The sequence below is a fragment of the Antedon mediterranea genome, chromosome 3, assembly GCF_964355755.1.
Source record: "Antedon mediterranea chromosome 3, ecAntMedi1.1, whole genome shotgun sequence".
NCBI classification, from domain to species: domain Eukaryota; kingdom Metazoa; phylum Echinodermata; class Crinoidea; order Comatulida; family Antedonidae; genus Antedon; species Antedon mediterranea.
This window is the reverse complement of record NC_092672.1, coordinates 21939171-21954175: the sequence shown is the minus strand read 5'-3', so window position 1 is coordinate 21954175 and position 15005 is coordinate 21939171. Positions and strand designations below refer to the sequence as shown.

The following is a 15005-nucleotide window of genomic DNA, read 5'->3' as shown; positions in this document are numbered from 1 at the left end:
TGCCCATGCCTCTATCCAAATTGCCCAAAACTTTTGGCATCTCCGAACTTAAAAAGGGTTACTTTCCTCATTATTTTAATTCTTTAGAAAACCAAAATTACGTAGGTCCTTACCCCGATTCTTCAAATTATTCCCCCGATAAAATGACTACTTCAGGTCGAGAATCTTTCTTTAAATGGTACAACCAGAAAATTGATAGTAATCAAGTATTTGATCTTAAAAAAGAACTCGTCGAGAATTGTATCAGCGATGTAGATAGTGAAAGAAGAAAGTGTTGTCTTACTTTTAGACATCTTTTTTTGAAAGTAACTATATCGCCGAAAAACCCTCTACTCGGCGGTGTTGACCCCTTTTCAAATAATTTAATGACAATTGCCTCAGCGTGTAACCACGTATTTTCTAGAAATTTTTTAAAACCATCCACCATCGCTCTATTTCCATCATCAGGGTATTTAACAACCGTTAACCATTCTCACTCTAGCATGGAATGGCTGTGCTACGAGTCGCATAAAAGGGGGGTCTTTATCCATCATGCCAGAAATGGAGGGGAAAAAATGTTTGGGCCTTACTCCGTCGACGGCGCATGTTTAGAAAACAAAATAATTTTCGAATTTATGGGTTGTTTTTTCCACGGGTGCCAAGATTGTTATAGACCCGATTCCATTAATCCCTTCAATAACGAGACCATGTTGGAATGCTTTGTCAAGACAAGCAAGAAAACACGGTTTCTGAAGGAACAATTTCCAGATTTCGAATACGTCGAGATTTGGGGACACGAATGGAAACGGATCAAGCAATCGTTGGCCCCAAACATTAAATCTATCGTCTCCAAAGTTCCTTTAATTAGGCAGACTTTGAATCCAAGAGACGCGTTTTTCGGTGGGAGGACTAATGCCAGTTGTTTGTTCTATAAGGTAAAACCGGGTGAAGAAATTAATTACATAGATTATACTTCCTTGTACCCTTATGTAAATAAATACGGTACCTACCCCGTAGGGCATCCTGAAATCAATGATCGCAACGACATGTCCACGGATATCAACGATTATTTCGGCTTGATAAAGTGTACAATCGAAGCGCCTAAAAAATTATTCCATCCGGTCTTACCTTATAGATCAAACGGTAAATTAATGTTTGCTCTCTGTAGAACATGCGCCGATTCTCAACAACAAACCGCTTGCAATCATTTCGGTACAGATAGAGAATTTACGGGTTCTTGGGCAACGATCGAAGTCGCTAAAGCCGTGGAAGTTGGGTTCGAGATACGTAAAGTTCACGTAGTATGGCACTTTAAAAATAAAAGCGCGTACTCTGCAGATTCTCCCTCGTCCGGTCTATTTGCCGCTTACATTAACACCTTTTTAAAAATGAAACAAGAAGCTTCGGGTTGGCCTGAATGGTGTAAAACGCCCGAAGATAAACAAAAATACATTTCGGACTATCGAACCGTAGAAGGTATCGACTTGAATCATGACGACATTGCGTACAATCCTGGGCTTCGATCTCTGGCCAAATTAATGCTAAATAGTTTTTGGGGTAAATTTGGCCAGCGTGAAAATCTCACGAGAATTAAATATACGCAAGATCCTAACGAGGTTTACGATATTTTATCGAACCCTGGGATAACCGTTCATGACATAAATTTTGTTAATGATAATTTGGCGGAGGTAAAATACGAGGACGAGGAACAATTTGTAGAAGTTAACCGAAAGGTTAACGTTGTCATTGCCGCATTTACCACAGCGTTAGCGCGTTTAAAATTGTACGAGCTGTTGGAACAATTGCAGGAGCGCGTCCTGTATTATGATACCGACAGCGTAATCTTCGTATCAAAACCTGGGGATTGGGACCCTCCCCTGGGCGACTATTTGGGTCAGTTAACGACCGAAGTCGATCCTAAAGATGGTAAATTCATCGAGTCCTTCGTTTCTGGGGGGCCTAAGAACTACGCCTATAAATTGGATACGGGGAAGACCGTTTGTAAAGTTAAGGGTTTTACCCTTAACTTTACAAACGCTCAGAAAATTAATTTTGACACCGTCTCCAATATGGTAAGGGGTGTTGGCCCCGATACAATTAAGACGGCTGAGAAGAATCGCATAACGCGCAAGCCAAAAACACGAAAGATAGTCAACGAAACATCGACTAAAGACTATCGAATCGTGTACGACAAAAGAATTATTATCGAAAATTATCGTACAGTTCCTTACGGGTATGTTTGGTGAATCACGGCAATAAATTTCTTTTTAAAAATGTAAACATACTTTGTTATAGATAATTATTTGTTACTCTTTATACATTCTTTACCGTACTCTCTCTTTTTTTTTATAGTTTGAACAAAATATATTTGTAGTTTTAATGTAAATATTTTTATACCTCTTTTAATATAAATAATTTTTATACCCGTTTTTTAAAGTCGAATTTTTGCGGGGGTTAAGTAAATATATTTTAAAATATTTTTCCGCTTGATTTTCTTATGTCGATACCGTTTCTCTTTTTGTAGATTAAGTACATATATTTCGTAATTTTAATTTAAATATTTTACCACTTGAATTCTTATGTCGATACCGTTTCTCCTTTTTGTAAATTAAGTAAATATATTTTTCCACTTGAATTTCTTATGTCGATACCGTTTCTCCTTTTTGTAGATTAAGTAAATATTGTTATAACTGTTTTAATGTTAATACATTTTATACTTATAAAAATCGATTTTTGAAGATTAAGCAATATTTTTGTAATTTTAATTTAAATATTTTTCCACTTGATTTCTTATGTCGATACCGTTTCTCTTTTTTGTAGATTAAGTAAATATTGTTATAACTGTTTTAATGTTAATAAATTTTATACTTATAAAGTCGATTTTTGTAGATTAAGCAATATTTTTGTAATTTTAATTTAAATATTTTTCGACTTGAATTCTTATGTCGATACCGTTTCTCATTTTGCGGATGCGGTTAATAATTAAAAGGTTAATTACTTGAACTCTGAACATGGGAAAAAAGACTTGTGTCAATTGACACTTGAACTTGACCTCTATACAAGGACGAATAGACTGTGACAATTAACCATGACCTCTGGTCCCAAAAGCATGGGGTTTCAGTTTTCGACTTCGTCGAAATTTGAGAGCCTCCCAATAAAACGGTTGACCATAGGTCATGGTTAATTGTCACAGTCTATTCGTCCTTGTATAGAGGTCAAGTTCAAGTGTCAATTGACAAACAAAACAAAATAACTTTACAAACATGTATTTGCTTAATCCGCAAAATGAGAAACGGTATCGACATAAGAATTCAAGTCGAAAAATATTTAAATTAAAATTACAAAAATATTGCTTAATCTACAAAAATCGACTTTATAAGTATAAAATGTATTAACATTAAAACAGTTATAACAATATTTACTTAATCTACAAAAAAGAGAAACGGTATCGACATAAGAAATCAAGTGGAAAAATATTTAAATTAAAATTACAAAAATATTGCTTAATCTTCAAAAATCGATTTTTATAAGTATAAAATGTATTAACATTAAAACAGTTATAACAATATTTACTTAATCTACAAAAAGGAGAAACGGTATCGACATAAGAAATTCAAGTGGAAAAATATATTTACTTAATTTACAAAAAGGAGAAACGGTATCGACATAAGAATTCAAGTGGTAAAATATTTAAATTAAAATTACGAAATATATGTACTTATTCTACAAAAAGAGAAACGGTATCGACATAAGAAAATCAAGCGGAAAAATATTTTAAAATATATTTACTTAACCCCCGCAAAAATTCGACTTTAAAAAACGGGTATAAAAATTATTTATATTAAAAGAGGTATAAAAATATTTACATTAAAACTACAAATATATTTTGTTCAAACTATAAAAAAAAAGAGAGAGTACGGTAAAGAATGTATAAAGAGTAACAAATAATTATCTATAACAAAGTATGTTTACATTTTTAAAAAGAAATGTATTGCCGTGATTCACCAAACATACCCGTAAGGAACTGTACGATAATTTTCGATAATAATTCTTTTGTCGTACACGATTCGATAGTCTTTAGTCGATGTTTCGTTGACTATCTTTCGTGTTTTTGGCTTGCGCGTTATGCGATTCTTCTCAGCCGTCTTAATTGTATCGGGGCCAACACCCCTTACCATATTGGAGACGGTGTCAAAATTAATTTTCTGAGCGTTTGTAAAGTTAAGGGTAAAACCCTTAACTTTACAAACGGTCTTCCCCGTATCCAATTTATAGGCGTAGTTCTTAGGCCCCCCAGAAACGAAGGACTCGATGAATTTACCATCTTTAGGATCGACTTCGGTCGTTAACTGACCCAAATAGTCGCCCAGGGGAGGGTCCCAATCTCCGGGTTTTGATACGAAGATTACGCTGTCGGTATCATAATACAGGACGCGCTCCTGCAATTGTTCCAACAGCTCGTACAATTTTAAACGCGCTAACGCTGTGGTAAATGCGGCAATGACAACGTTAACCTTTCGGTTAACTTCTACAAATTGTTCCTCGTCCTCGTATTTTACCTCCGCCAAATTATCATTAACAAAATTTATGTCATGAACGGTTATCCCAGGGTTCGATAAAATATCGTAAACCTCGTTAGGATCTTGCGTATATTTAATTCTCGTGAGATTTTCACGCTGGCCAAATTTACCCCAAAAACTATTTAGCATTAATTTGGCCAGAGATCGAAGCCCAGGATTGTACGCAATGTCGTCATGATTCAAGTCGATACCTTCTACGGTTCGATAGTCCGAAATGTATTTTTGTTTATCTTCGGGCGTTTTACACCATTCAGGCCAACCCGAAGCTTCTTGTTTCAATTTTAAAAAGGTGTTAATGTAAGCGGCAAATAGACCGGACGAGGGAGAATCTGCAGAGTACACGCTTTTATTTTTAAAGTGCCATACTACGTGAACTTTACGTATCTCGTACCCAACTTCCACGGCTTTAGCGACTTCGATCGTTGCCCAAGAACCCGTAAATTCTCTATCTGTACCGGAATGATTGCAAGCGGTTTGTTGTTGAGAATCGGCGCATGTTCTACAGAGAGCAAACATTAATTTACCGTTTGATCTATAAGGTAAGACCGGATGGAATAATTTTTTAGGCGCTTCGATTGTAGGCCTACACTTTATCAAGCCGAAATAATCGTTGATATCCGTGGACATTGATTTCAGGATGCCCTACGGGGTAGGTACCGTATTTATTTACATAAGGGTACAAGGAAGTATAATCTATGTAATTAATTTCTTCACCCGGTTTTACCTTATAGAACAAACAACTGGCATTAGTCCTCCCACCGAAAAACGCGTCTCTTGGATTCAAAGTCTGCCTAATTAAAGGAACTTTGGAGACGATAGATTTAATGTTTGGGGCCAACGATTGCTTGATCCGTTTCCATTCGTGTCCCCAAATCTTGACGTATTCGAAATCTGGAAATTGTTCCTTCAGAAACCGTGTTTTCTTGCTTGTCTTGACAAAGCATTCCAACATGGTCTCGTTATTGAAGGGATTAATGGAATCGGGTCTATAACAATCTTGGCACCCGTGGAAAAAACAACCCATAAATTCGAAAATTATTTTGTTTTCTAAACATGCGCCGTCGACGGAGTAAGGCCCAAACATTTTTTCCCCTCCATTTCTGGCATGATGGATAAAGACCCCCCTTTTATGTGACTCGTAGCACAGCCATTCCATGCTAGAGTGAGAATGGTTAACGGTTGTTAAATACCCTGATGCTGGAAATAGAGCGATGGTGGATGGTTTTAAAACATTTCTAGAAAATACGTGGTTACACGCTGAGGCAATTGTCATTAAATTATTTGAAAAGGGGTCAACACCGCCGAGTAGAGGGTTTTTCGGCGATATAGTTACTTTCAAAAAAAGATGTCTAAAAGTAAGACAACACTTTCTTCTTTCACTATCTACATCGCTAATACAATACTCGACGAGTTCTTTTTTAAGATCAAATACTTGATTACTATCAATTTTCTGGTTGTACCATTTAAAGAAAGATTCTCGACCTGAAGTAGTCATTTTATCGGGGGAATAATTTGAAGAATCGGGGTAAGGACCTACGTAATTTTGGTTTTCTAAAGAATTAAAATAATGAGGAAAGTAACCCTTTTTAAGTTCGGAGATGCCAAAAGTTTTGGGCAATTTGGATAGAGGCATGGGCAGAAATGAAAGGGAATCGATGAATCGAATGCTCGTTTCTTTAGTCCTAATCGAAATAAGTTTACCACCGCGAGCCATTACATCCGGTACAATGGAGTTTTCGTACAGGTAGTTGAGCACGAAGTAACTATCAAACCCTGGAAGTTGTGAGCGATACACGTAATATTTTCGTTAAATTTGTAATTTTGAATACGTAATTGCAGAAATCTTCGCATGCAGACCCCCCGTGAAAAACCACTGTTTTATCCCCACACACGTCACAATCGGCGGAATCATTAGCGCCGTCGATACAATTAAGACAAGTTTTTTGAAGAACGCATAAATTTGGTTTGTGTTCGCCTGTATCTTGCGTGCATTCGAAATCAAAAAAGAAATATTTAGTGACAGCTCTGTTACGGGCCTCCTGATTCTTAAACTTTCTTTCAGTATGCTTAGGGGCTACAACCGGTTCCATGTAGCATTGATGATCGTATGAAACGAAAGTCCTACAAATTCTACAAAAGCGGTTTTGGCAATTGTGATCTTTGTGAACGATCCTATTACAAGTTGAACAATTTTTAATTTTGCCACATACTGAAACTTTAGAATCAGGAGATTGTTTATGATTGGTGAAACATTGCCTATCCTTAAAAAATCTATTACATTCTTTACATTCTATTCTACTCTCTCTATTTTCAAAAGAATTAGAAGAGGGGCAGTCATTGTGCTTACACAGCACGCACGTAAATTGACAATTGTGTTGGTACTTGTGAATATACCCCTTATGACATCTATCGCAGAAATAGTCAATTTTTAGAAAACCTGTCATTGTTGTTATGAGATCGTAATGATTAGAATGATGATAAAGATATATCTGCTTCTTTCTATAATCGCCGCTAAAAATGACAGAATTTAAATTGTCTTTTGAAATGACAATAATTTGGTAATTTGGTAATTTTGATTGCATCTTTTTTATTTCCTCGATGCCGCATGTCTGCTCCCTAACCCCCGAATCTCTAAGTAAATGAAGGGCGGCTTTTTTTTGTTCACACTTACCCTGTCTAACGTTATTCCATCTAGTTACGTTGTTAATTTTGTCTTCGAGCATAGAAATACCCGTAACGTGCGCAGCAGATAGTTTCGTTATCATCATTCTTAATCTTAATTATACATTTAGCATTTAACAATATGTCGATACCGTTTCTTCTATAGCCCCCACCCCTAGGCATTCTCATGTGGAGAACGTTAAATTTAAACTTGTTATTAATAAAAATATCCGTTTTGGACTGAAGGACCTTCATAATGGCTGCAAAAATAACGTCAGCCGTAAGATGGCCCCTCCGTCCAAAAGGGATAGAGATAGGTGAATCTAACCCCTCAGCCTGTATGACTATTCGAAGCATGTCGTCGACATGCACGTTAATGCAGAGATTATCGACGACATGCTCGAAAATTCGATACAGTGTGGGCAGAAACACCTCTAAACTTATATGATCAATATTTAAAAAATTTACTAAAAAATCGCTAATAGTCGCGTTAAAACGTTGATTATACCTATCAGCTAATTGAACGATTCTACAGAAGTGATTCAACTCTACCTCATCAAGGTTAAGGTCCTCGTCTTCAACAGTATCAATATTGACAAATTCTTCTTCTTCTTCTTCTCCGTCTTCGATTCTGAGCCTCTTTCTATTAACGCCCCTTCCGTACTGTATGGGTACAGGCTGAAAACAAAAAGAGAAAAACGGTAAAGAAAAAAGAAATAAAAGACGTTGTACAACAACAACAACAACAACAACAGTAGTAAAGAAAATAAAACGATAGTTACCTCAATAATCGAAGACTCCGCTGAATCATTAATCTCGACATTTCCTCTCAAACTCAAACATTTGGTGTGAGCACCAACACCGTACTATACAGAAAAAAAAAAATAAATAAATAGATAAATTAGAAAGGAAAACGCGTATAAACCGTAAACGCAGAAACACTTTGTAAATGCCCCAATTACATAAACTACCACTTTATGAGATATACACGGTAAAAAAAAAATTTAAAATTAAAAAAAAATAAATAAATAAATTAGAAAGAAACACAAAGAAGCCGTAAAACGCTGTAAACACACGTTCGGTTACACACAATCTACTTTTTTAGAATTATACACGGTAAAATAAATATTATGTAAAAAAAATAAAATAAACAAACACTTACTTCTACGTCATCAATACGCAAATTAGCCGATAGCTCCTGCACTATCTCAATAGCATTATTACAAATATCCGAAAGTGAGAGGCTATCGGCTTCAGAAACACTCTGGCTAACATCTAAATCAAGATCCTGGTCATTAAATACGAAATCTTCTAGTAGTCCAATATCGGGGATAACATCGTCGGTATCGATATTTTCGACATTATTTCGCGATAAACTAACGATAGCTTCTACTGCTCTCTGGCATTCGATAAACAAGCTATCGTTAGAATCGGAAGATGATGATGATGATTCGTAATGAGCCATAGTAATAAGTCTAGAATAATCAGTAGGCGAATGAAAAATTACCCACACTTACGCTGTTTTTATACCATCCCACGACACTAATTAAATTTAATAATTTATGCAAACAAAGGTACTTAGAACTTCCTTTAGGAAATGTGTCCACTATTAAGATTGGTCAAACAGCCCTTACATAATTAGGAAGACCCTCCCACAACAGTGACCATTAGATTTAGCCTTCGACCAAACGGAAAACATGAACACAGGAAACACCTTAATTAAAACAACAAAGGGGAAAAAATTGGAGAGATGTAGTGAAAGGACAAAGGTACTTAGAACTTCCTTTAGGAAATGTGTCCGCTATTAAGATTGGTCAAACAGCCCTTACATAATTAGGAAGACCCTCCCACAACAGTGACCATTAGATTTAGCCTTCGACCAAATGGAAAACATGGACCCAGGAAACACCTTAATTAAAACAACAAAGGGAAAAAATTGGAGAGATGTAGTGAAAGGACAAATCAAAAATACGCGCCATAAAAATAATTTATTAAACCTAAACGGGAAGCACTGCAAACAATTAAAAGGAAACAACTGATTGTTTAATCAAACGCTCCATTTTCAACAAAAATTCTCTCTCCACCTCGTCTACGTACGTAAATATACAACTTGTAGGCCTATTACTCCTCTCGACTCCTTCATCTATACCCGCGGGGATAACCTCTTCGGCCTCCATGTAACGATCATCTATATCACTGCCTGGAACAACAGTCTCCTCATCATCGCTAATTATTATAACAGTATCTGCACAACTCCCTTGCTCCACGTACTAGAACATCGCGTCAAAAATTAATAATTAAGAGACAAAGAAACACCTGGCGGAAATAATAATTAAAATTGACCATCAAGAATAATAACAAGGTCAGAACGGAAACCCGAAATAATTAGATTAATTAACCTCCAGCAAGGATGATTTATAATTCATTACATAACACCACCTAAATATAAGTAAATATATTAATAAATAACGCCCCTAAACAAAGAAAGACCTTCATTAATTAAGAATAATTTAATTATTATGAAACCAGGAAAAGAACGACCTTCATTAGAAACACCTGGCGGAAATTACATAACTAATACAATAACAGGAAAAGAACGACCTTCATTAGAAACACCTGGCGGAAATTACATAACTAGTACGAAACCAGGAAAAGAACGAACTTCATTAGAAACACCTGGCGGAAATTACATAACTAATACAATAACAGGAAAAGAACGACCTTCATTAGAAACACCTGGCGGAAATTACATAACTAGTACGAAACCAGGAAAAGAACGACCTTCATTAGAAACACCTGGCGGATATTACATAACTATTACAATAACAGGAAAAGAACGACCTTCATTAGAAACACCTGACGGAAACGACCTTCATTAGAAACACCTGGCGGAAATTACGTAATCAGGAAATACACCAAGGTCGGGTCTGAAGTACCTCTTTTTCTACTTGTACGCTTACTGCTCTAATTATTTCGTTTATCTCTCTCCATAAACATTTTACTGTTATGCACTCTACTAACATATGTTTATCATTCTCAATAACATTGCATGTGTCACAACATGGGGAATTTACAAGTCTCCACCTATGTAATCTTTGATTTGTTGGCAATATTCTGGTCAACAATTTAAAATTAAAATGTGCCAGTTTTTTTTCTTTAAGACCAGAAACTTTCTTAACCCATATTTTTGTCCATGGCATATTACCAAATATGGATTCCCACTTAACCTGTGCCGTAGGTGTAATATATTGAGCATCTATTATGAATCTATATAATTGTCTAGACGTCATATTTAAGACCTTATTGTTTGTAACAGGTATATCATTTACATTAATGTCATGTGTTGATTTTAAAATACATTTCCATTCTTTTGGAATGGCTTTCAATATACATGAATATTCACTGATCCAATTTTGTGTACATCTTAACCTTCTTTTTATCTCTATCGCAGGCTTAAACACATTATTATTTATTACATCATATATTTTTAAAAACCCTGACCTAATCCAGTTACAGTTATATAACGGCTTCTTTTTAATACATATAAACTCATTACCCCATAATGATTGATTAATAATGTCATCATAGCTTATTGGTTCTTTTTTTAATCTATTATTACAAGCATTAGCTACTGCTATAGACTTAATAACTGAGAGGTAAAATGGTGGTACGGATATCTTACACGGAACTTTTGATAAATTTGAGGTTAATGATTTTGGGCCTATTTTTTCTATATAAAATGTAGGTAAATATTTCCATTTGGCATCATCGTTTTCATACAGTCTCCTGTACCATTTAACTTGGAAAGATATTACCTGAGATCTGAATTCTACCATTTTCAGACCACCTTGACTGTAATTGGCACACATGGTTTTTCTTTTTATTTTCTCTTTCTTAGTTTCCCAAATGAATTTAAAAAGTAATTTATCCACCTCTTTTATTACTTTTTCTGGTACTAGCAAAATGCTGGAATTGTATATAATTTTTGAGAGCGCTAATGTTTTTACAATAGTAATTCTTCCAAAAAAAGTGAGGTGTCTTTTCTCCCATGTTTTTAGGGTATTTTCTAATGCGTCTATTTTTTCTTTCCAGTTCTTTTGATAACAATATTCCTTATCATGTCCAACATAGATACCTAATATCCGAATTGGTGTGGATGTCCAAGAAATGTTACCATGTGTGTCCTTGCAGTCTCTTAAACTGCCAAGCCAAAGAGCATTTGTTTTATTCTTATTTAATTTTAATCCAGAAACCTCTCCAAACCTTTCAATAATACTTATGCTGTTATCTATACTATTTATATCCTTTAGAAAAAGCACAGTGTCATCTGCTAGCTGTGCAATCTTAATATCTTTAAATATACCATTGCCTGCAGGAACAATCAGGCCTTTGACCATATCACATGCTCTTATTTTTGTAGCTAGGACTTCAGCTACTAAAATAAACAATATAGCAGATAAGGGACATCCTTGTCTAATACCTTGGTGCATTGCAAAACTTTCTGATTGCCAACCATTATTTGTGAATATACAATTTGTAATGTTATACAGTGCTCTTACCCAGTTCACAAATGAAATACCAAAATTGAATTTATTTAAGGCTTCTATTAAAAATGATCTATTGACACTGTTTTGGAATGCTTTTTGGAAATCTAAACTTATACGTATACCTTCAAGCTGTTCATTTTCCATGTAACTAATTATGTCCTCTATTATTGTCACCACCAAAGCAACCTTTTACATACCCTTTTTGGTCATTGTTTATTATATACTTTGCAACTCGATGTAATCTTGTTGTAAGAACAAAAGAAGCTATTTTGTAGTCAATATTGAGTAAAGTGATAGGGCGCCAGTTATTTAAATCTTTGTGATCACCTTTTTTGTAAATAAGGTTGATTATTCCCCTTCTTTGTGACACAGACATTTCTTGTGTGGCAAAACCATAATTTAGTGCATCACAAACAAGGTCACAGATAAGGTACCAGAAGAGTTGATAAAACTCAACTGTTAAACCGTCACTGCCTGGAGCTTTATTTTTTTTCATTTTCTTTATTGCTTGCTCACATTCGAAGAGAGAGAGAGATGACCCTCACACATCTCTTGTTCTGCCTCTGTGAGTTTAGTTAAATTAACATGAGATAGGTACTTATCAATTGATTTGTAAGGAACATCTTGTTTTGCATATATTTTTTTGAAGAAATTAACCTCTTCCTTCAATATCTCTGTGGAATTTGATATAATGGATCCGTCCTGTTTTTTTAATTTTTTAATATGTTTTTTATTACTATTATTTTTCTCTAAACCAAGAAAGTATTTAGTTTTTCGTTCGCCATCTTCTATCCACTTTACTCTTGACCTAATTTGACCACCTTTAGCTTCCAATAGGTAAATTTGCTCAAGTTCATTCTTTTTTTTGATCTAATTCTGTTTCATACTGGATATTATTATCAGTATTATCCATTTTCATAATTAAATCATTAATGATAGCAATTTCCTGTTGAAGTATTTCTTTTCTTTTGCATTTATTTTTATTTTTCATTTTCCCATATTTTATGGAGAATTCCTTTATTTTTACTTTAATTATTTCCCATTTATCCTTTGGGTTAAGTTCTTCTAATCTAGTTCTTTCAATTATGTTTTTGATGTTGTTTATATAATCTTCATTATCTAAGTGAGAATTGTTCATTTTCCATAATCCTGGGCCTCTTTCTTCATTAGTTAAACTTATTTTTAAGAATATGGCTTGGTGATCAGACATGATTGACGGCCTGATATCACATGTGTTAACATATTCACATAAGTCGTTAGATATAAAAAAATAGTCCAACCTTCTGTACGTTTGGGTGGATTTCCTTCGCCATGTGAATTGACATGTATCCGGGTTATTTTTTCTCCAGATGTCATTAAGATTCAGATTTAGAAAATTGTTGATGGTATCGTTAACATTGTATTTTAATTAATCGAGATTGAAATCATCAGAAATGTAAAATTTCTTGCCTTCACTGGTAACCTTGGATAAACAATTTTCAAGATCATTGATAAACAAGTTGCAGTCCGTACGGTGTGCACGATAAACATTACCAACAATAATATTTTTACCGATTGGATTTGAGATTTATAAATGAAGAGTGGTTATTAATTGATGATTCAACTATTAATTTAAGATCATTTCTTACAAAGAATTCAACGGAGTTATGAATATAGATTGCTGAACCACCACTCATTCGTCCAAGACGGGAATCATTTATTAAGTTGTAATTTTCAAGATCTATTATTCGAGTTACTGTCATCAAACCATGTCTCTGACATTGCAATTACTGTAAAGGGTAGACTTAAACTGGATATAAAAGAGCGGATGTTATCGATATTTTTATTGATGCTGCGTGGATTTATGTGCAAAATAGAAAAATCACTTTCATGGGGAGACATATCTATATTATTATCATATAAATATGAACACTTGTGCGATATATTGTGGTTATTTATGCTACTATATTCATTTCTAGCGTTGTGCAACTGTTCATCGATTTCATCGGTTGTCTTTATTGTGGTGTGCCTTTTGCCATACTGCCGCTGAGTCATTGTGTTATTGTACGATATTCTAATTCTTTGCTGTAGAGGGAGTGTATATAAACGGACTTCAGAATCTGAACGTTTTTACATACAAAAATATTCTCTTTATGAAAATGCAGCTAATAGGCCTAGTATGGACGAAAGGGCCCTGGTTAAAACCTCATCTTAAATTCCTTCGTCAAGATATCTTCCAATTTTACCTTTCCCTTTGCATCTTTATATAATGTATCAATACATTTCCAGATCTCTTATGCCCGCATTCCATAAATTGTCAAAAATGTGTATTGGTTCAACTAAATATAAATTAGCAAGCAGACACTAAATATTCATTTAATAAGGTAAATAATAACGATTAAATAAATCAATAAACTCGCATCAATGTCCTGATTATTATGTGTGTCATTATGCTGATGAAAAGGAATGAAACCTATACCAATACTATAACTAGATTTGAACTCGTCACTTTTACGAGTTCGGATTATCCGCGCAACCTCATAGGCCTACATGAACGCCGACAATTATTATGCCATCCTATAACATGAATTAAATATGTTTACAGTTTTGAATTGTACCTATTTTATGTCATAAAGCATAACAGTATTTACGTTTATGTTATATCAGGGAAAAGTTAAATTAATGTAATTTAACTTTTCCCTGGTTATATACCGTACAGTGTGGCAAAGATGAAATTACGAGACCCATTTTTTAATCCAATTTTTAACTTGATGACATCATCAAAATGTAATATAAAGATAGCAATTTTAGAAGATAATTATATAAATAATTACATTAATGAAAATCTGAAGAATTTTAGACACAAAAAAGCGAGATGCGCGCTATTTTAAATGCGGTGAATTTTTACGAAAGAGATGAAAATCTGACTTTTTGAATTCAACTTGCCATATGATGACGTCATGACATCAGATAGACAACATTTTTATAGGAATTCATATCTACAATTCAACAGCTTCCATAATAAGTTTTAATCATGTCACTTTTCATTCCGAGGAGCTATGACAGATTGAAATATACTGTATAGACGAAATTAAGTAGGTAACGTTATTCTAATTTTTTAATATGATGACGTAAGAAAATTTCAATTTTTTTTAATACATGTAAAAGAGAATTGATTGAGAAAGAAAATATTAAAATCTAGGGTGAAATGGGATAAGCATAAGAGCAATGCGCTCTATTAAATGGGATTAACTAGTAC

At 34.3% G+C, this 15005-nt stretch overlaps 1 protein-coding gene across 1 annotated transcript; it reads left to right on the top strand.

The window, feature by feature from the left end:
• Window positions 1-686: 686 nt before the first annotated feature.
• LOC140044140 (uncharacterized) lies at window positions 687-2225 on the top strand. Its single transcript, XM_072088619.1, has one exon. The coding sequence runs from the start codon at window positions 687-689 to the stop codon at window positions 2223-2225; it is 1539 nt and encodes a 512-aa protein (XP_071944720.1).
• Window positions 2226-15005: the final 12780 nt, after the last annotated feature.

What these genes read in the sequence shown, in the direction of transcription:
- LOC140044140 (XM_072088619.1), top strand. Translation starts at nt 687, where the DNA reads ATGTTGGAATGCTTTGTCAAGACAAGCAAGAAAACACGGTTTCTGAAG.